The sequence below is a fragment of the Notolabrus celidotus genome, chromosome 9, assembly GCF_009762535.1.
Source record: "Notolabrus celidotus isolate fNotCel1 chromosome 9, fNotCel1.pri, whole genome shotgun sequence".
Classification (NCBI taxonomy): Eukaryota; Metazoa; Chordata; class Actinopteri; order Labriformes; family Labridae; genus Notolabrus; species Notolabrus celidotus.
This window is the reverse complement of record NC_048280.1, coordinates 21,111,637-21,135,749: the sequence shown is the minus strand read 5'-3', so window position 1 is coordinate 21,135,749 and position 24,113 is coordinate 21,111,637. Positions and strand designations below refer to the sequence as shown.

General features: G+C 40.0%; 1 protein-coding gene across 1 annotated transcript in view; it reads right to left on the bottom strand.

The window, feature by feature from the left end:
• The window catches only part of trpm3 (transient receptor potential cation channel, subfamily M, member 3), a 158,522-nt gene extending 145,403 nt beyond the window's left edge, over positions 1-13,119 (bottom strand). The window contains exons 1-2 of the mRNA XM_034692533.1: positions 13,057-13,119; positions 9,542-10,868 (exon numbers count right to left, since the gene is read on the bottom strand). Coding sequence (XP_034548424.1) covers positions 9,542-9,745 — 204 coding nt within the window. The 5' untranslated portion in view covers positions 9,746-10,868; positions 13,057-13,119. The remainder of the gene's footprint in view (positions 1-9,541; positions 10,869-13,056) is intronic.
• Positions 13,120-24,113: the final 10,994 nt, after the last annotated feature.

Genomic DNA, 24,113 nt, shown 5'->3' with positions numbered 1-24,113 from the left:
TTTGTTTATCCTTTTTATTTGTGGTGGCGTCACGCCGGGAATGTGTCACCACATCTTCCTCGAAAGGCTCTTCTCGCCATGCTTCTTTAAGCAAAGGGAATGAGTAGAACTCCAGTAGCTGACGTCACGCTGTTCCCGACGTGCCAAATCACAAGTACAGCGCACCGCAAGGGTCAAAATAGCCCGACAGTCAGCAGAAATGGGCGAAATTATAAAAACAAAACTTCACCTGCAATACAAAATTTTCCATCGGCCACAGGCGGGTGTGTGCTTTTGGTTTACACGCCAAACTCATTTTTTACCCGCCATTAGCGCTTGGCGGGTGTTTATTTTACGATCTGCTTATATGCTCAAATTGATATCAGATAAGCAGGTAAAAAACATTGAAAATCAGTTCACTTAAATTTTAACTGGACTAAGCTTCACTGAAACAATGATAGTGTTAGTTGGAGTCACAGCAAGACCATCTGTCCAGCCCCCAGTCTTCACATACTGTTTTTGCACTACCTACCAGAGGCTCGTCATGTCTCCAACGAATGTGAGTAAACTAACAATTGTTCATCTCCTTATCTACTGAGGCTGAGTCCTACAATATCATGTTCACATTGGGAACCATATGTCATCAGAGCATCAAAGTATAGTCCAATGAGATTATGAAATGTGTATTTTGTATGGACTTATCAGCTTTAGGGTTGTTGGATTGGGGGGACCAATAAAGTGCCCTGTATTCTATATACACTTGGATGGATAGTGTCTGAAAAAATGAATAAAAAGACAAGGACCATAGTTGAGCTACAAAATGTAGATGTGAGGAAGCTCTAACATTAATATGTATCCAGCTACATTGGAGAAATCTAACTTCACCCACAGTCATTTTTCTGCGTTCAGGCAGCAATGGGAGTCCTCTGGGTCTCTTTTTCATCCTCTTATCATACTGTCTATGCAAAGATAACAGTCAGATTCTGTGCGCTGCCAAAAACACAACGTGGAGAACTCAGTGTGATATGGCTGCAGGGATAATTGGTACAGTACCTCTTATACATTTCAATTTTGGAGCAGGTGAGAGACAGGCCATAATTTGCATTATACTGGATAAAAGCACAGAGTCCACCAAAGCCTTACTACCATTTCACAGTATGTGGAGAAGATGCTGGTGGTGAACATGCAAAGCTCACATACTGGACACTATTCATGAAATAAAGAGAGGAAATGTTATTTAAACTAAATGCAGTATCTGTTGTAGATGCTGAGAATGTATGAGTCAGCAGTGGATGCTTTTAAGTGCATTTAAGAAAACAGAGATGACGATGAATCTTGATATGTGATTTACAGAGGACCTTGATGAAAAAATGTTTTGCAATACTTCTGAGATGTTCTGACTTCACTGAAAACCACTTTATAAGATTAACAGGTTTTAATAAATGATCTATGATAACAAAATAAATGTAATCCTCTGTAATTATAGTCATTTCACTTTCCAATGCAATCTTTAGAAAATGCATCCTTGCTTTGTGTTAATTTAAGTCATAACTAATGCAATTGTGTCCTTTTTTTGTTTGTCAAATTATTTAGTTCAACACCTTCATTGACTGTCTCTTCCTTTCACCACAGTTCACTGGATGGTCTTTTTTTAGAAAGCTGAAGCTGTTTATCAATAGTGATTGTAGATAATCATAAGACATTTAAAGATATTGTTTGGCAGGAAGCTAACAATTAGCATAAATGAAATAAGCTCCAACCCTTCCTCCAATCTCTCATTGATCAGCACTGAGGTGATCCATAAATATCTCTGGTCCAGTAAAGTACATGTACATTTAAAGCAAGTCTTTGAAGGATTATAGTGTATATATCTAGAAAAGAAAATCACCAGGCTGAGGCTGTGTCTCACTCACCTGACCATAAAAGTGCCCAATTACTCCAAAATTATAAATGTCTCAAAAAATCTTCATACAAACTGGTTAGAAGACAAATAATCCAACATTAGTAAGCAGTGAGCTGTTTTACCCCAACTGTCCAAAGGACAGTCAAAACTTTACCTTTCAAAAAAAAAGAGAGAGAGAGAAACAGAGTAGTGGAGAGGGAAAATGGGAAAAAATGGAAATGTGAATTCTCAAAATACTGTCATCTGTCTCTGAAGATAGCTGCCTAAAACTGTTCTGCTAATGCCAAGATGATTGGTTGTGTGCTTGTGTTGGCACTGCATTAAGTATAACTACTTGTACCATTTACTGCTGACAGCAGCAGTTCAAGCCCTTGCTTATAATACATTTGATTCTCAGGTATGTTATATATTTTTTCAATTCAGACATCTGTATGGTTTATCTGTATACCTGTATTTTGTTTTGGTATTTGCTGTCAGTATGAAATTATTTGAGTACTTGATGTACATTGTACTGTTTGTACAATAAATGCACATTTGTCAATAAACAAAAGAAACAAAGAAACAAAGAAACAAAGAAAGAAACAAAGAAACAAAGAAATGTGGTTCTGTGTGAGAAACAATTTTACTGCGATGATCAAATGACTCACATTCAAGGTTTGTGGTGGGAACATTTTCTAAGCTGAATATATTTTTGTTATTTATCAGAACTCCAATGTGTTAAATAATTGTCATCTGGATGGCTTGTTGCTGAGCAGATACCTTGATAGCAAAAGCCGAAGGCTGATTTCCCACTATAACTCAGAAAACAACTTTTTATAGTCAGACACTGATCTTTGTTGTGAAAGCACAAATCCCTGAACCTTGCAGCGTTTCCATAGAAACCGGCGAAACTCTTTGCTTCTATGTGGCCGCTTTCTCATGAAGTAATATCACACTTGAGCTCATTTAAACGCAAGCATTCACACATTTTTACCTCTTTTCCCCTGGGTACAAGAGAGCCAAAAAGAACAATTAGAATGTTGGTAACAAAGTCAAATCTGCCCTGTTGTCTCACAAAAAGAAGCAAAATAAAATCATGAGTACCTAGTCTCCTTATTGCATAACTATGTATGTATTGTGCATGAAGAGGGATCAGAGGTCAGATGAAGAGCTTGTTATGTGTGTACCCTCATTAAAAAGGCATGGTGAGATGTTGTCAAAGAGGGATACAATGGCAGAGGAGCACTTACACAGTGTCCAAGAAAGTTTCAATGGATGTACGGATTGCTTAACCTTCAATAGCTTATATTTTCACTGCAGATGACAAACAGAATTGAGTTACTAGTATGCCAGTATGAGCTTAAGTTCATATGGCGGAAAAATGAGCAAACAGTCTCATGTTAACATATCAAGTATAGCTACAGAGCCAAAATAACATTTAGTCTGGGTTAACAAAAATGAGACAATTTTTCTTTCAAGCTCTGTTCAAGGTTTCTCCTTGCTCAAAAGGGAAATGTCTGGCTGTTAAGGTGCCAAGTGCTCCAGTCTGTTACTAGCAGCGTCTGTCAGACAGTTTTCAGAGATTTTTTGGTGGAAAATAAAAAGCTGCCTGCTGCACCCAAAAGTGACACCAAGGGAGCATTAACAGGGAAGCAAAGCCAGCTGAAGCTCATTGTAAGCAAAGGAGAGCTGCAGGTTCACCACCACAAGTGGTCCCTTTCACACTATTGCATGGCTTTTCTAGTGCCTCTGACACAGTTATTACTATAAACTATTAGAGCCACTTTCACAAAATGTAGCACCCTTGACATTTTTAAGATGGGAAGGCTGGATGCAGGAGTTCATTTCAAAATAGATAACTGCTCAGTCATACCAGACATGTCAAAAGCATCATTAGAGACAGAAAAGTACTTTAAATTGCAACATAATGGTAAAGGTTTGTACTCACATAGGTGTTGTGACATTTTCTCATGGCGCAGACATATCCCTTTACTCAGCTCCTTTAACCAACGTTTTAGGCTATGATAGAGGTCTAATTTGCAAAGTTTATGGCTGCATTAAATTCAATGAATGGCCCATTTTGAATAGTAACTGTGGTTCAATTCAAAGACTCTCTTATTTTTTCTTTTTCTCTTCTTGAGATAATTCTTAAACACAAAGTTAGCACCAATGAGACTAATCAGAGCAGCTAAAGACCACTGGGGAAAGGGAATGAATGGCTGAGGGAGCTTTTGAAGTCGTGCTCTGAAGCCAGCGGTGATCACAGTGTGCAAAATGTCTGTTTTCGAGATTACTGTGGTCCCACTGTGACTTCAGATGAGGCTGATTGTAGCCATCAGGGTGATGGTGTCAGCTGCAAGGTTTTGACCTGCCCGTCCTCCCTCAAATTGTTGAATTCTCAAAAGGGAAGTCCTCAAACAAAGTGGTTCACACATTCATAAAATACACACAGTCCAGCAGGAAGAAACACTGTAACACACATCACACACAATTTAAACCAGCATTCTGTGTTTCCCATGGAGTAGACTGGGGCTTCTTTAGCTGCACTGAGCAAAAGGTCTCCGTGAGCCACATATGGCATGATGGACTGCAGGGCATTCATATGACAATGAAGAAAGAAGACACAGGAAAACTCACAGACTCACATATGGAAAATGCAGAACAGAAAGGGTGTTAAGGTTGAAAATATTAAGCAACAACTCATCAAGGCTTTCATCATCTTTGTCTCTATGAGACAGACCCATATTTCTCTATACACACACTACAGTCATCATGTCATTAACAAGAAATCAAATAAGATAAAGGTATCTAATTCATATTAGGGGCATGCGAAACAGTATGCAGAAAGTCAAAAGGCGAGGAGACCGGTGTCGTGCCACCATCCACACAGGCAAAACAAACAACTTTGACACAGGCATTTGATAAGGGCACTCCGTATGAGAAAACAAGTAAGCGCTGGAAAGATGGACCTGAAGCAGTGACGTTTATCTTGCAAAGGACATGATCCCCCAGCAAGTGTGCACCTTACTTTAATGTTGTGTTTAAGTTGTTTTTCATTTTGGGTGAAGAAAAGAAAAAGACTATGGCTGAAAGAACTTGAAGTTATGCATGTTAATATTTCTGTTTGATGTTAATTGTACTTGGAACAAGTTTTCTAAATTGCTTAACTAAATTAAAAAAGTGTTGGAACAGTATCCTGTCATAAATTATTTTTATCCTTTTATCCGTTTAAGGGTATGATTTTAAATAGGTCAGTTGGTTTGTTTTACTGGTAAATTATTTGTAAAATAGTCTGAATAATCTAAATGAAAGAATCTTGATAAAATCGGGATCGGGATTTTACCAACAAAAAAAAAATTGTGATATGATTTATTTTTCATATCGCACACACCTAATTCATATGTATACACTGCAAGTTTCAAAGGGCTTTGGCAATAAAAGGGGGCATTTCTACCAAATGGTCCAGAAACATTCATTCTACAAAGTAACGGCAACAGAATTTAAGGTAACCTGCATGATAACTCAGCCAAAGTCAACTCATTTCAACACTAATGTAAACTGCAAGAACCCTTCTCCTCCAAGTGTTCTAATGATACTCTGCATGAGTATCATTATCTATATAGTCTTATTTTAAAGGTTGTAAACATATTCACTATGGAACCGAACATAACCTCCAGGCTGTGTTACCTAAGATTCATTATATACTCCATTATATCTGTAGGTCACTATCTTGTATTGACGTCTAAATGTTTTTGTGAAAAACATGCACTATACAGAACACTGATGGCCATCAACCCATGTAGAAATAAGACAAAATGCTGCGATAATACAACCCCTGTCAGCTGTTTTAGTTAAAAGGGGATTACTGGATTGATGCATGTGAACAGTTTTGTCACTGCACACATCATCATCATCATCATCATCATCACAGGACAGGTGCTGGTGTAATTTAGACAAATGATTAGTGTCAGTACTCTGTTGAGGTTTCCCATTTTCTGTGCTCCAATATGGAGCGTACTGGCTCACTAAAATGGCCTGTAGCAGAGCCAAAATTAGTGTAATTAGTTCAATCTGTGTTTTACCTGCTATGACCAGTCAACGTGTCTGCCATGGAAAATGTGGTTGATTCCCACTGCCTACCTGACTGTAGATGTGTCCGGTTCCCCCGCTAGTGCTCTTTTTGCCTGCATAGAGTAGTATATGCAACCAAAATATTTGGTTAGCCGGTATTTACTGGCTATTAGCCGGTTTCAAGTGCAGTTGGCCGGAATTTAGAGATATCTTCGGCCAAAATGTCCAGCAGTAAAAATACCAAATATGAATAACCATATTGTTCATAATTTAAGCTGTTTTTTCCCCTTTAAACTGCATATTCGGAGTCTACACTTTTACATACCAGCATTCGTTCATGACTGTGCCGTGAAGCAGCAGATTTTTTTGGGGTCACACGTTACTGATTGACAGCGGCACAGAGAATAGTCTGACCTGTTCGACTGTTATTCTATATGGACGGAATTCTGGAATATCACCGGCCAAATTGGCCGACATAAAAAAGTCTATCGTAAACTCTGATCTGAATGTGACGATTTATCTCAAAAAGGCAATTAAACCATTATTTAATTTAAAAACAACAAGCTACCTTGTTTTATTCAACATGTTTGTTCACAGTCCAGAGAATCAGAGTTGCTGTCATACAACTTAATGCAAGCACTTTTTTTTCTCGAGGAATTCAAACCTCTACTGTTACACACAGACTTCCCCTTTGGATTTAAACTTAAATCCAAAGTATGGAATTTTCTCTAAGCTTCTCTCTCTCTCTCTCTCTCTCTCTCTCTCTCTCTCTCTCTCTCTCTCTCTCTCTCTCTCTCTCTCTCTCTCTCTCTCTCTCTCTCTCTCTCTCTCTCTCTCTCTCTCTCTCTCTCTCTCTCTCTCAGTATTTACCTCTAATTGTCTTCCTTTTTCATTCACTCAGCACCATCACTGAATACTGGATTCTGAAAGCACCTGCAAAATAATTCTCTCTCTCACTCACTTTCTCAAGTTTTCCATCTTTCAATTCTTCTCATCCTTCTTTAGTCAGTCATTCACAGACCTGCTAACACTGTCGGTAACAAACAGACACACACCTGGCCATTACAAATGAGTAATGATTCAAAGTGTCTGATGAGTGAGAATAGCAGAGGTGTTGTGGTAATATCACTGGTTCATATCCAAGCAACACAAACCCCAGAGGACCAGGCTAAGCTTCTCTTTGTAGTAACATACACAAAAGCTTACTCCCTCCTGGACATGAAGAAACTGGCACACACATTTGTTTGATTGCTATAAGACGTGTTGATTCAGCTTTAAACCTACTCATCCTTACATGTCCATAGCCACGAATCACATCTTTAACAGAACTGACTGACAGCTCACTACAGTATATCACATAGTAGGGACTGCCAAAAATAAAAACTTTTCCCCTGAGATTTATATGTCAGGATATTTGTGCAATACAAAACAGCGCTGGTCACTAGAACGTGACTGAAAAACCAGAAATGGATCTCAGATCTCCAACCGTGCATATCTCTGACTCCCACACATCTCCCAGCTCAGATATCGCTGCCAATTATCAGCCCACAGATCTGCTAAGTGTGATAGTCCACGAGCACCAGCTAGCAGCCAGCTTTGGTTATTGTGACCTTGATCTATAAACATTGATGAAGCTCTGCATTTCAGAAATAGACCAGATGAGACCCATGATTCTACAGACCTAGTTTATTTACTGCCGCAATGACTACGGAGATTTATTTCCCATTGGCCTGATAGATGCTGCCAAAAACCACAGAGTTCAGATTTGTCTTGAAGTACTAAGATCATTCCAGTATAAGAGCAAACTTTGAAGCAGGAGTCAAGCAATAGGGGTGAATTTCATGAAACAACAAAAGAGATGAGTAATTGGTGAGACAGAGGCTGTTTTCCAAACTGCCTACTAAACTAGTAGTACGTACAGATTTGGCCAAAATTCAGTATGCAGCATGTGAACAAGTGCAAAATCTGCAATATGCCAAAACTCCCTGGATTTCGTATTAATTCTGGAAAACTTCTCAGTATGCATCGGACCAGTCTGCCTTGCGTTTCCCACAATGCACAGTGCTCGTTCCGCTTTTTCTTTTCTCTTCTTTTTTTTGACGGGGGAACTCAGTTTTTAGGTGCTGTGTAAATTTTTAAATTCCATACAAGCCTCTTCATAACTTTTTAAATCATAAGTGATGCTAAAGAAGCAGTGTCGCTATCAGCTTGGCCGTTGTTTACTTCCGCTTTCCGAAACCGGAAATTCAGTGACGTCTGGCTCAGCGTACTGCAGAACAGATTGAACAGAACAGTCATACTACATACTAAATTCAAACGCAGTATGTAGTAGGCAGTACCTACTGAATACTACATTAGTAGGTAGTATGCAGCAGGCCATTTTGAAAAGTCATAAATTCTTCTTTTGTAAACCTCAGATTAAATTTCTGTTCATTTCTATGGTTAGCCTCTGAAGTTGCTTAAATGTTTACTTTTAATTTAGGCATATCATTAAGTTCTTCAAGTACAATTTGTCATTACAATCACAGTCACTGAGAGCCCCATAGCTATTAGTGTTCTGCTGATAATAAATTAAAGTAACCTGATTTACAGATTACGAGCAGGTCAAGTTTGACTGTCTGCATTTATCCTCAAGAATTGTTAATTTCTTGATATTGGCTTCCACTCCATCACTTGTCACTGAAAGTACTTGAGACAAAAAAGACAATTATTACCCCTGAATACATCTAGAAATTCTGTGACTTCAGCTGATCTCACAGCATCTACAAAGATGGGAATATCTGGGCCACTTGGGCACTGTTCTTCATGCACTGGATAAAAAGGCCAAGCACTTACAGTTGCCTTTCAGAAGATGGCTATCTTTAAAATCCCACATATTTCTCCTCAGGCTCATCACATCTTTGACTCAAACACAGGGTGAGTTATTTCAGAGGCTGGATCACTAATGCATGCTTCAGCTTTGTCTCCTTTTCCATCAAAATATCTAGTGGGTGCTGAGGGTTTTTGACAGACCAGCCCTGTGGTCGATTTACTCATTACGTACAGGATGCACAGGCACTATAATCATCAAAATAGGCTGGAGATAAAATGTTGTAATGCATCAGTGGCTGATGAGCAGCGATTACCCAGCATTATCTGAAGATAGAAAATGGCAAATTATTTAGCAGCTTGAATGAAAATGAGATATTGTCAAGGTTTATGCTGTGTCGTCAAGAATACAGAGTATATAAAACCCCAAAATAAACATAGTATTATGTTCCAACTGTAGTATCTGGTTGCCATGGTAACAAGTAGTGGAAAAATGTGTAAAGCTAGAAACAAATGCAAGTGGCAAAAACCCACATCTCACTTTGGATTTTTAGGATGCTGAAGTGTAAGCAAGAGGTATGACAGCTTGCTTTATATAACTATAACTAACCTGGTTAATTAAACAACAAGTCTCTCTGCCTCATTTACCACCTGATCCCTCACTACTGCCTAACACTCTCCCAGGCAAGGTGCTACGTGACAGCAGCCTTTCCTGTCCCACTCCACCCTCAGCACCCAGGCCATCGATTAATCTTTGGGGAAACATGTAGAGAGGGCCTGTGTATCCTCGACACATCTTACCGGTGGCTGCTGAGAGTTGAGCCCCCCTCGCTTGGTGGACCCCCCTCTGGAGCTCAGCCTCTTCCACGACTCTGAGAAGCGCCCCCTGGTGGTAGGACGCCCTGGCCCAGATGTCCCAGATGCAACAGATGAATCATCCCGGGTGGAGAAAGGCCGGTCCCTGCGCAACTCCCTCCGTTCAGTCCACTTTTTCTTGGAAGCCATAGGTGTTAAAAAAAAATGGGTGGTAGAAGTGTGGAAAGCAGTTCACCAACGCTGAGTCAAGGAGGCTGGTCTATAATCAAACTTGTGCCACAGGTGGCATCTTTACTTCTTTCTCAACTCTGCTTCCAACTGAACTTCCCTGGTTTGTGCAGTCTTTGCCTCTTCTCTTTCTCTAAGTTGTCTTTTCTTCTCTGAAAGAGTGCAATAGAATTGTTCTTCTCCTTTCTCCCTGTAACTTTTACCTTTTTCCTCCTCTGATGTTTTGATGGATAGATCTTCACCTGCTCAGCTGCACTTCTCTTCTTCTTTTCTCCCCTGCAGCTGTCCTCTGGGAGGGATGAGAGAGTCAGAGAGGAGAGGCAGCGAAACAGAAGGTGCTGTCTGCACCCTGTTGCATGTGCTGTAACTGTGGCTCGGCCGTTGATGCTCTTCTCCCTCCTCACAGAGAGTGAGAGAGCGAGAGAGAGCGAGAGAGAGAGCGGGAGAGAAACAGGGAGACAAAGCAAGAGAAGGAGAGGGAGGGAGAGAGAAGGAGGAGAAGGATGGAGGGTAAGATATTTAGATGTGGGTAACATAAAAGTAAAGAGCTCAAAAAATGAGCAGAGAAAGAATTGGAGAGAATGAATGATAGTGAAAGAGGTGAAGAGGAAAAAAGAGAGGTTATCAGACATGGATAACTAAGAGAAAAGGAAGAGTGACAAGGGTTAGGGATGTCTGTTGTAAGCTGACTAAGAGGCACTGAGACAGACAACCTGATCAGTAAGTTGCTCTCTTCACTTTGAACACTGTGCTTCGAAAAAAAAACAGGGCTCCATTAAACATCCATCTCCTCTCTCTCTTCCTTCTGTTGCTTCAGAGCTCCTTTGTACAATCTTGCCATCTCCCTATGTTGAGCAGGGGTACAAATCCCTTCTTTTTCTTCTTGGCGGTCTGCTTCTTCTTCCACTTTGGAGGTACATGGTTCATCACTCAGAAGTTAAACCATCTAAGCCACAAGTTCTCGGCTAAAAATGAAGAGTAAAGGCTGGGAGGTCTTCTCTACTGTTTGAATTTACTGCTGCATCTTCTTTTCCTTCCTCACACTTCTCACGCAGTCTGGTGCGGTGATAAAAGGCATGCTGTGCTGTGGAGACGTGGGGTTGACAGAAAGTGAGAATTTGATAGATTTGTTCAGGTGTAAGAAAGAAAATGCTTGCTATAAAAGTGAATGCTTCTGAACTCTTGGGGCAAAAAAAAAATTAGCAAGAATGGAGAGACAGGCAGATAACAAGCAAGAGAGGTAGACCAGCATGGTGAGGTAGTATGGAGTATGGAGAGGTGACAGTGACTAAACACCAGGGACACTGTTGTCGTTGCTCTCAGCAACCACTCACACCAAGGGAGTATTATTGCATGTATGTATCTGTGTGTGTGAGCGTATGTATGAAAGAGACTGAGGGAGACTTTTACCACCGAGTAAGTGGAGGGACAGTGGGAATGAAAAAGCAAGACAGATATTCCCCCGAAGGATGTGAGTACAAAGAGTGTGAGTGGGAGAGCAGGAGGGAGACAGTGTGAGTAAAAACGCATACAGGGAATCATAACTTTTGATCAAACATAGAGACTTCAAAGTTATCCCTCACTACTGTTCTGAATCACTGACAAAATGATTACCTTGTTTCATCATACAAGCTGAGTCAAAATGTAAAAACTTAAAGTGAGCCTCTATGAACCAAGTTGGAAATGGCGATCACATTTAAACTTTTCAGTGACTTCTTCTTGGGCTCAGAAAAAGTATCTTGGTACTGTGGACAAAGCAATGAGTTTAACACTAAATGAATAAATGTTAACCTAAGTGTATTCGAGTTATTTGGTGCATTCAAAAGAAATGCATATCCATGTTAAATATAAAAGCTCAACTTATGTGTAATTAACCGAGATGAATAAATATAAATGAATTCTATGACCAAGAATTCAACAAGCTATATCCCCATTCTGTAACTATTCTGCTAGAAAGTTCGATACCTGCTGGAGTATTAAATAACTTTGCATTTCAAAGAATATTTAGCAACCCCGTCCATATATGACCCCAAACTGCAGATTAATACATTTAATAAACGGATATGTAAGACAAATACTTTAAATGTCTCTTAAATTCAAGGTTTGCAGTATAATATAGCTATGAAAACATACACAATTTAAAAAATCCATCTTACAAATATGACAAAATTCATCAACATGTTGAAGAGTGAGAGTAGAGTGAGCCACTGCAGTGAGGAGTAACACACATATTCCAGATAGAGTTGTTTGCGTTGACACCATATTTTGATACCATTATAGTATTATTTCAATACAGTTTTGAATGCAGGAGTCTCTGTAACATGAATCTATATCTCTCTATGCATTTTAAAGTCATTTATCTGGGTCCTTTAAACCTTATTTATTACCTACAGCTAAATGTTATCTGACCTAGAGTAACCTCTGCATCCTCAGCCTCTGCTGCTTTCTGCTCTTTATTTAAAGAAGGAAGCAATTTCCTCTGCATCTCCACCTGAGGTCATCAGGTAGAGTTTAGTGATTGAATAACTTCACCTGTGACCTTGTCATAGTGACACTGTCAGCACTCTGTCATCAGATTCACACAGCTGTAAACTCTTCTGATGAACTTTAAAGGGGATGCTGCGTTATTGCACGTCACAACTGAAGTTAGCTAACAAGAACAGGGCTAACCCACTTCAATGAGGGATTGATCAAATCTTTAAACAGTGCAGAAGTTTGTTGAACTCATCAGAATTCCTCTAAAAAACACTTCAGCTACCGGTGTCACAGATATACCTGTCTTTACTACCTGTGTGTCTGTGTTTACCTGCTGTCAGAAACGATTTCATGAAGCGTCTTTTGGATCAAACCATCTACAGGGAGAGGAGGGGTGGATGTTTTGGGGGGTTTTATGAATATAAGGCTCAAGTAGAGGACTTCTTGAAAAAAAAGTTGAGAGACATTCATTTGATTGACATCAACGTGAAATAGGGAGATTATCGGGAGAAATACCAACTCGGGAGTACAGCGGGAGAATAAGTTAAAAAGTGGTAGACCCCCACCTAAATGGGAGTGTTGGCACGTTTGCCAAGCCTCTTTTTTCACAGGTGCTGTTCATTTTCTCATTAACGAGCTAGCTGTTTCAGCTTCATTAGCTTCCATGCTAATAATTGTCTTTAGCAAAGCTTCACCGTTCAATGACAAATGTATAATTTACCATTATAAATACTTAATTTGAATTATACAAAACCATTCAAATGAGTAAGAAACTTTTTATGCTGACAATATCTTACCTGACATTACATAGGAGGGTGCTACCGAAGCCACTAAGCACTCTGATTTGCTGCTTGTCTTCCTCGCGCGAGCCCGTGCACAGTACCCGTATCTACTGTATGTCTTTTTTGATGCTGCCAGGGGGAGGCGCCAAATCGTTGTTAAGTTAAACCTACACCAAGCTGCACACTTCTGGCCCCAGTTAGAAAAGCTATTGTTTATCTGATTGTATTACCATTTTAGCTGTTTTTTTAAAAACCCCAAAAAACTTTTTTGTTTTCTGTGTGAGAGAATATTTGAAACACATACAAATACAGACGCACGCACACACACACACACACACACACACACTCACAAAATTAGGCGGTAGTTTATCAGAGTTTTTTCCACATTTCATTGATAGTCTGACACTATAGAGTTTACACACTAAATACGACACACAGTTATGCAGGAAGTTAGACCGGTAATGTTTTGTTGTTTCACTAGTCTATATTAGTAAGACTGAAAGGTAGACAAACCAGTTTCATCTTTTTACTAAAGACCAGCTCTGAAACCCTACAAAATTATGCCAAGATGTACAGGGTATGATTAAAACGGTTTGGCTGAAGGGAAAGAAGGGTACAAAAGGTTATAAAACCTTGTGATAATGAGTAAGAAAAGTGAAACAGGAGATGAGAAAAAGAGTTGCAGGTTTCACTGAGGGTTCATTTAAGAGACCAGAAACAGAGTGTGTTAAAAGTTCTGATGTGCCTTGGTGTGAACCAGCTGACATCTTCCTTCTGCGTTACTTCCAGCGCCACCTCATTTCTTTAACTTCAAACATCCACCTACACAGGTCGCATGGTTGCCATGGTTACTAACCTGAAAAACTTAGATGTTGCATCATCAGTGCTTCATTAGAATTCTCCTGTGTATCATCACGGACTCTCATGTTGAATATTTCACACTATTACAACCATGAACCCCACTCCCTACTCCCCATCCCCCCACCCCTCAACCAGCACAAGCAACAGCAGCACACACATTTCCATTTGTCTGCAAAAATATGTGAGCCTCTTACAAATACACACAGACATATACACAATAATATGCACAGTTTTAGAGGATTTATAATTGATTCCCTTATTTGCTAGAACGTTTTCTTACAGATTGCAGATAATCACACCGTCTGACACACAGGACTGGCAGGATTTTATCAGAAAAAATACATCTATACTGAATAAGACAGCCATTTCATAAAACAACAAAAAAGATATTACTCTGCGGGGATGCTTTTAATTGCCTGTTTGATTAGTGAAATCATTCTCCAGGGATGCGTGGAGTGTCAAGTTCAGACTCTAACAGACTAACAAGTTGCAGAAAAATATAAAAGAAAGAAAAAGCGTGCCTCTTCAAAATGAGCAGCCATTAGCCACAGGAATAACAAAATACTTCAGAAAAATGCTAATTTAGTATCTAATCTCCTATAATCCACATGATTTTTACCAGGCTTTCATATTGCTTTTTGAACAAGAGGAAAGTTATTGATGACCAGTGTATCGCTTTCATACAGAAGTTGTCAAATAAAACTGAGAAATACTGAAGGGCTCTGTATCACCACAACATAGAAACCTTTTTTAAAACTTTATTCAAAGGAAGAAAAATGGGATACTGGAACATTGTTTGTATATTCAAGCAGCTCCACCAATTTATCTGACTGCAATACACAAGAGCCTGGGGTATTCGCAATGACTGAGATTTGAAATCCTAACACATGAAATCCTCTGCATTATTTGCAAGCAAAAAAGAAAGAAAAAACTGCCCCTCTGAAAATACTCAACTTCAACTGAACATGAATATTTGAGGTAGAAATCTTACTACTGTTTTCAGAAATGCATGACTTATGTGGAGCTTGAACCATTTTTATCCTTGAGATGTTGATTATTAACAACATGACAAGGCATCCTTGAGAGATTAATTAGCAGCAGAAAAAACAAATGTTCAGTCAAATTTGCAGATAAGCTTTAAAAACCGTTTCAGATTTGAATCAGCCTAAACTGTTTGGGATTATTTGATGTGAATATAAATAAATATTCCATCAATTAATGCCCAATTTGAACTTGGATTCCAAACTGAAACACAGGAGCATTTGGTCTTTCAGTTTAGCTGCAGATACTGGAGGAACAGGAATTGTGGTTCCTACCTTTATCTCTGTGCAGAGCGGGGTCAGAACTCGTCTGGTGTGAGGTTTCCTTGTCATTTTCTTCTGGAAGAAAAAGTTAGAGAGACAGACAAAAAAAGTAAGACAATATCTGTTCTATTTCAAAGGATGTCATTGGGCTTTCATCACCTCTCATCAGGAGGTGTGCAAGGCCTTCTTATTGCCTTGCACTTCAACAAATATGAAATAAGTATGTCTGGTTTCATAATTGTCTTACATTTGTTACTTTTCAATAAAAAAAAGGTAAAAGACATGATGTTTTTCACTAGAAATGAGATTTGATCCTTCTAAACTTGAATCATAGTGGTCATTCTTTTTTATCAAAGGATCTGTTGAATCTGCAACATTTATTCTTTAAGAATGATGCAATGTGTTGAAACTGACCACAGCTGGGTATGACTTTTCCGTATACTTTATTTACATGGAGCCGAAACATTCTTTTAATCTTAAAAAAATATCAGTTTCACTCTTTACATTGTTATGACAATTGATCATAATTACATCATTTAGATTCAGCAATTATTTATGCAAGAGGATGTATGTTTGGTTGCACCACAGAGACTTAAGATCAATCTTCATTAGATCTTACTGTCCAAACTAATGACATTTTCAGTCAGTTTGGCCAATCAGTAAATCGTTTTTTTTTTTGATGGGGTGTTTAAGTGCTTTTTCCTGTTAGCCACATCGCCTCCAAAAAAGCAGCTAATCATAACTGCCATAACTTTGGTTATTCGACAGATCATAGCAACATTAAAGGTATATGAAGTATGACGAAGCAGTTTGATATGGTGATAATTAATTTGTAGTGTAATATAACAGTAGTGACACTGAGTGGTGAAATCGTCAACTACAACACACGGTATTCATATGAAACTTTAATGTTCCGTTCCATCACAGCTGGTAAAACTCTGCTTCTCCTCATCCTATAAATGATCCCATCGTTGAAGACAGTTCAACAGTTTTTATGCCTACGTTGGAACTATCTCAGCTTGTGTAACGCTCAGAACATAAGAGGATTGTAATTTCCATCCTAAATTGGAAATTACATTAAATCTAGGCTAAATTTGAACTTAATCATAGCTGGTGTGACCCAGTGGTAAGTTCCCAGCAGACTTAAAAGTAAGTTAAGAAAAACTTTGTTTATACAGGCACAACAACATCAAAAATACACCTAACTCAAAAGTAGCAGAAAGCATCAAGTCACCACACACACCAGTTCTTGCAAAAAGAACAAATAAAACTTCTGTGAGGAGGTTCTGCCTTAAACTACCTTGCATTAGAGTAAGTGTCAGACAACGTGAGTTAAACCATGCTGCTGTCCTTGTTTTTTTACATTTTCCACAGAAAATATGTGCAGAGTGACACATTTGACTGTGCATAGTAAGCAGAATGACATTTTTAAAAAGTACAATTACATGCATAGGACATGTTTAGCAAATGGACATAAGTAAGTAAGTAAGTAAGTAAACTTTATTTTTATAGCGCTTTTCACAGACAACAGTCACAAAGTGCTTTAAAAGACATGCAGAAAGAAAGATAAACCGATAGGCAACATAAAAATTACAGAGGTTACACGATCCTTAAAAGCATTAAAAGTTATACGGGAAACAACTAAAAGCCTCCCTAAATAAGTGGGTTTTTAATGTGGACTTAAAAACATCTGCAGATTCTGCAGAGCGCAGGGATAACGGCAGAGCGTTCCATGAGCCTAGGGGCTACAGCCTGGAAAGCTCTGTCACCGCGAGTGCTGAGGTGTGTACGTGGAACAGTTGGGCCTGAGTGGGCGAGGTGGCTGGTAGGGGTGAATGAGTTCTGACAAGTATTCTGGAGTCTGACTGTGTAGGGATCTGTAAGTAATGTGAGAAGTTTTAACTGGATTCTACATGTGACGGGGAGCCAGTGCAGGGATTACATAAGGTGCCGCTTTATCCACAAAACCAAAAGTTACTCACTGTGGCTTTAAAGAAACGCTTTATGCAATGTCTTGAAACAGTCAATAGATTCAGATCACCTCTTCAGAGGCCTGATGCTACAAAAGCAAATAACTGTTTTTTTTCTTTGCACCTCGTAGCATATGTTTTGGTTCAGTTGCTGTAAAAATCTTTCAATCTTAGTTAATGGAAGGTCCTATCAAGAAACAGCCAACCAAGGTTCGCTGTTACTGATCAAAAACAGGGGTAGACTCCACACTGTGGGGCTAATGGTCAGGATGGCCCCATGAGAAATAAATTGCATATAAAAACCAGATCACAACCACACAGGTGAGCAGATACTGCCAAAGGTCTTTGGTATGCAAAGCTTTACTCACTCCTTATTTGATTTAACTGTTCCTAATTCAATTTAAATGGTGATTATCATTCATATCTGTGGGGCTGGTGATCTGATTACTGCCGCTCTGTCATCTGTCTCCTTATTCTTACAGTGGCCATACTGTCTGCACAGAGGCAGAATATTCTGATTCATGACTATCAATTTGTAACTGTGCCCTAAAAAGGAACAAAAAAGGATAAAAAGGTGACGAACTGTCAAAAAAAGGATGACACTAATATTTGTTTGAAGAGGTTCTATGATCTAATAACAAAACTTGACTAAACCCCTAAATAGGATCCATCCAGGAGCTCCATGAGACCAAATATTCAGCTGTTCAAATTAAATGAGACAGGAGTGCAGGAGAACTATCCAGTTTTATCTTACACCTTTCATATCTGTTTTTTTTCACAAGGTTTAACTGAATGCTTCTCAAGTTTTGTAACAGTCGTGTGGACTGTGGTCAAGCTTTTCATTTGCCTTCACCTACTTCTCCTCTTTCACCTTTCATCCATTCCTTCATATTTTTATTCATTCAGCTGTGAGGGCCGTTCTGAGAGTCTGGCATGAAGCCACCTCACTGAAATTAAACTAATTATTGGAGGAAATTGTTGTAATGAATTCAGGATGGTCTGCTCCTCAAACATGAAATGATCTTTGAGACGCAGCTTTCCTCTCAGTCGCCATTTATATTGTCATGATCACATATCACACAACCTTTTTTTTTTCCCCACTGTTCTGTACATTTATGCAGGAGAAAAAAAATACCTCTCCTTTTCCATCTTCCTTAACTCTCATAGCATTTCACTCCTTTGAAACCAAACCAGGGGCATCGCAAAGTGATAAAAGGGGGGAATATAACAATGTCCCCTGCAGGCATTATATTTACTCAAATTCAGGTGATGAAAAACAGAGTTTATTACAAAAACAGGGCGAGGGCTGCTGTGTTTACCTTGCTGATAATTAGCCCCTCTCTCCTCTCATATCAGAGCACTAATTACTGCTTCCTCTCTCTGTGCGACAGAAAGGTTGGGGATGCATTTTTAAGCAGGCTGATGCCATCAATAATTCACAAACAGCATCCACAGACAATATGTGTGTTTGTGTTTGCCAGAATTTATGAACTTTCGAGTTTGTGCATCCCGACATATTGACAGATAACACTCTGGCCCATAGTAACAATGATCTAAAAACATAACACTGCATCTACACTGTGTTCAGTGTTTGTGGTTGTCCCCAGCCTTCAACAGACGTAAAAAAAAGCAACATAAATCTACCAAAAAAAGCACTCAAGACAAGATTAGATCCATTCTCTCTTCCTCTGTCAACTCTTCTGCATCTGCATGTGTTTCAGCTGGGAAAATCTCTACAAGCTGTCAAGCTCGTAGAGATGAGCCAAAAGCAAACCGAGCCTCCTGTGGAGAAGTGTTACCAAAACTGTCCAGAATGCTTCTGAAACTCCCACACATCTCACAAAATGTTTGACAACAGTCAGAACGACAGCCAGCATACACATGACATTCACAATATGCTCACGAAATGATGCATTTGTCATTTTTGCATTTGTGTGTGTGGGTTTTAATGAGTCACTAGTGTTGGCTCTCTGTCAAAGCTTCATGTACACTGATGAGGGACTGTTCATGTGTTGGTGAACGACAGCCATGGACAAAGCTGTTGGACAAGATTCAGATCACTGAATTCTGGAGAAAAGACCAAAATATGGCCCTGGCACACTTAAAAACACAACTAAAAACTAATATGATGCCAGGGATCTATTGACAGAAAGCTACTCAGTTAATAAAAATAAAAACAAAAAAAAATCAGCTATTTATGCATTGTGGATAAAAAAAATGGTGGAATAAAATCTTAAATTTCAGGAAATGCGGTTATGCTGTAATTAAACTTTTAAAGGTATATGGAAAAGATACTCATTATTACATTTATCTGCTCTCCAAAACCAAAAACAAGTGAACTCAGGAAAAACAAAGAAGATCCCTTTTTTGGCGACAGAGAAGCCCTCAAAGGTTTGCTCTGCAGCAATGTGCTAAATCCATGTTTTATCAGACTAGCAGGCAGCAGGCTATTGTGTATGATTTATACATAGAGAGCATATGGTTGCTTGTGTATCCAACAGCCAACAGATGGAGATGCAAAGCTAGGAAGAGAGGGAATATGGGGAGACGACTATCATAATTTAACAGCAGACCACTTCGCAGCATTGATCTGTACTATGGCTTATATGATGTTACCCAATACAATGTAAAACATCATTAACTCCAGACGACTGTGATCCCATAAGAAACACTTCTAAATGCCAAATCGCTGTGTCCTTGTCTCCACTACTTTTTTTCTCAGACCATAATTTACATATTAAGTGTACAAACAGTGAGACCTTTGGCCTCTTGGTCTCTCTTTAACTGTACTGTCCCCAGCTTTATCCCCAGGAGAGCAATCAAATTCAAAATGGCCGATGTCTTACCACTCTGTAGGTCTGGGAACCGCTTTCCTTGAGTCTTCAACTTCTGGATCCTCAAGAGTCCTCTGTCCTTCAGATAATCTTGAGGTAAGGAGGTATACAAACTGGTAATTCAAAGCCAGATGAGGAAAGAAAGGAAAATCCAGATGCTGGTAAGGAGAGAGAAATGGTGCCTCAGAGAAGATGGCTGGCTCCAGGAGTCAGAAGGCCACAGGTGGGGGAAAGTCGTCCCTCTGATAGTGGAGGCGTGCTGGAGGGACAGGGCATGACGCAGCCTGTGTGTGGGTGAGTTTGTGTTATGTGACACTGTCAATCACGATTAAAAACATCTGTAGGTCCAAGTGAAGTGATGGGCTGAGGGTGAAGATCCAGAACTGGGCTGTCATCTCGTTACACATATCAAGTTCAAAACCAGCCCAATCTTCAGAATGTATAATCTCAGTAATTGTATTGATTAAAAAAAAGTGTCACTTTTGCATAGGGTTCTGATTTTTGGAATATTTTCAGTGGAAAACTTTCTCTATGTTTGTGCCTGAAATATCAAAAAAAGAAGGAAGAAGAAGCAGAAAAAGAGGGCTTCTTCTTGTGTCTACACCTTTATGCAAACATCCCTCATCTGGCAGCCATGATGAAATAAATGTCCAAGATGATGAAGATGAATGCAGTGATGTCCCTTTTCTTCTTCTCATTGGCTGATCAGTCTGTGCATTGTATCCTCTCACAAGCTGTCACAGGGCCTGTGTTTCAGCTGCTGTTGAAGGCAGAATGAAAACCAGGGTGTTGAGGAAGGTCCTGTTCCTGCGATCTGTCTGCTACCAGGGCCTGATGAGCATCTGGCAGGTGAGACGTCATCAACAGAAGCACCTGAGTCACAGTTTTCTCTGAGGGCTGCAGGGTGGGAGACTCAGTGTGTGTGTTTCCCCCCAGTGGTCCAGACCCTTTGAGCATCTCACTAGGGGCAGGTTGCTAAGCGAGGATGTTATGATGCCCACCCCAAATCCCTCAACCTCCTATCATTATACACACACACACACACATGACCACACACACACGCACGCACGCACGCACGCACGCACGCACCCACGCACCCACGCACACGCACACACACACACACACACACACACACACACACACACACACACACGCACGCACACACGCACAAACAAACACACCACACACACACACACACACACACACACACACACACACACACACACACACACACTCACAGACACACAGTGAGGCTGCACCGTTTGGAGGAAGGAGGGTTAATGATAGCAAATAAAGAAAAGTAAACAGCGGGTGGCTAACGAGGGCTAATTTAGATCGGTGCTCTGCTATGAATAAATGAAGAGATCGCTCGGATGCCACAGCAACAGAGGGGAGGAGTCGACTTGTGAGGGGCCCCTGTACAGCTGCTGAATGTTTTAGGGCCCTTAGATGCCTCTCTGTTGTCTGGAAACATGTGCATGACATAATGTTTTACTACTTGAAACACTGGTATTCATCCGAAACAGATCTGATTTCTTTCCTGTTTTCACTTTAAAATCTGCTTCTTTCATTTTTTTTCTTTTCCTTTTCCTTTGTCGTTCTATCCATCATACATCTTCCCCCTTCTCCTTCACTTTGTCTTTTCTCTTGCATGGCCTGTCTGCTCTCATGTAGCGGTGAGATTGTAAAGCGGCTCATCCATTTGTGGTCTGTCACTTCAGGTACAAACCGGTGCTGATCAGGGCCTCATTCATTTCCACACCGCTCCATCATGCAACCGTGCCCACCTGCTGCACAAACACACATATACTCACACACACACACTTTCACCATTAACATACATAGACTCCACAAGCTTTGCACTCTTAATAATAAACAACCTGAATATTGCTTAAATCATTGAGGAGAGACAGGTCCAAGAAAAGAGCGTGGAGAACAAGATAAACCAATTTAGAGAGGCGTAGCATCTTACACAATAGGTCCACATAACAGCATTGCAATTAGTAATCAATTACTTGACTGTGAGTAACGGTGAGTGGGTGGTTCTCTTCAGCAAACGATCATTACACATACCCAATGTAAGGCCCAAATGAGGAGGATAATTGGTGTAAAAAGTAGCTGCAGGATGAGGAGGAGGTTGTGGAGGAGGATGATGATCAAAGTGGACAATAAAGTGAAAAATAATTATGAATCTTTAAAAATTATTTTGACCTTCAGTTTTTAAACTGGAGACTGGACTGTTCTTCATCAGGTGGCAGGTACACTGCGCTTTTTAGTTTAATTGAAAACACTGTCACTAAACTGTCAGCGGGACAAAAAACATTTTCCTCATCATGTAATTGTTAGGTGTGCAGTTAATGGCCACCTTACTCACAGAACAAAGAGAAAGGAAATCAACAGAGCACTTGACAGAATAGAAAACATTTCTGAGAAGAATTGCAAACATCATATGTATTTCCACGCTCTGAATCTTGTACACAAGTAAGTCACAGACCCCACTAAGCTCCTTATACAAGCTGAACTGTGCCTTGCTCAATCTAATGGCCCTTCTCCACTACACAGTTCCAGCCCTACTCGACTCGACTCAGCTCTACTCGACTCGACTCTACTCGGTTTGGATACCTTTTCCCACCAGGCCAAGTACCGACTCACGGTGGGCGGGGTCGTCATAACACTGCTGCTGCGTGCGAAACTGCTGTTGCGCGAGTGGAAACTGCGTTCACGTAATTTTGAACGCGACACAAACACAACAATCACAAACAATGGAGGACATGTTCCCGTTGGATCAGTTTGTCGACCACTAGACCCAAAAAAGTCTGACCTCGTCAACGGACCACGGAGGAACTTTGCCTGACCGATCAATGGCGGCAGTCCATCGACGTCACCTTTTAGTATCGGCTCAGCTCGCTTGGAACCAGAGCAGAGCAGGTACAAAAAACTGGTATCTGACAGGAGGTACCGCGCCCCTGGAAACACAACACAAACCGAGTAAGTAGAGTCAAGTTGAGTAGAGTAGGGCTAAGACAGGCCAGTGGAAAAGGGCCAAAAATAAATCTTTCTGCTGTAGGGGTTTTGCAATATCTTCATGGTGTTCCTATCTTTCTTACCTATTTGTATTACGTAGAACAGGTAAAATATTGATGATGGGAAATATACATTGTTTGTGGTTGTCATTGGAAAGTGCTTTTTTGTCCATGTGATTTTGAATGATTTTTATTAAAAACATTCAACTGTGGAGTTAGCTTAATGTAAACAGTGCACAAATCCATGACAAAGTCCCTACAAGAACAAAAAAAGTGTGTCGTATTGCATCCTAGTGTATCATTCTGCACCGTACTCTACCGCGGGTTGCCAAAGTGTGGGTCGGGACCCAAGCGGCAAACTCGGTCTCAACCGATGAAGCCAATGCGGAAGTGATATAACCTGCAATACATCGAAAATCCGCTTGAGCTGGCTGCAGAAACACCGGAACCCCATAGATATGAATGGGGAAAAAGACGACTCTTTGCAGCATTAATAACATGTTTACAGCCTGGTTCAAAAAACGGCTTGGCCCTACAACGCTAATCTCTCTAATGGCATACACTGTACGGTGGGGTTAATTTTTTTCTAACGTGACGGTTAAGAAGATATTAAGATTATGAGTTTTGCCCAAATAAGGACATGACTGACGTGAATCCCGGTCGGGAACACACAGCCATTGGCTAAGAGACTCACACTACGTCACACTCTGCCTAGTTGAGTTCCGCATACCAATATGGCTGCTGCCGTCGATTTGCTTCAAAACAGCTCTCAGGAACAGATGGGTGACGTCACGGATACTACGTCCATATTTTTTACAGTCTATGGTCGGGACCCCCTGGGAGGTCGCGAAACAAAATAGGGGGTCATGAGATGTCTTCCAGAATGTTTTATTTTTTAAGTTATTTAAAAATAGTAAATTTTACCCCATATCGGAAAAAATATAGACAAAAATAGTATATAAACTTAAAATAAAACCTTGAAAATAGAAAGTGTAATGAGTTTTCTGCCTTTCTTTTTGACAGATGACTCCTAAGTTTAGGGTTAGTGAACAGTAAAATTTCAAAAGCTTCAGTAGCAGT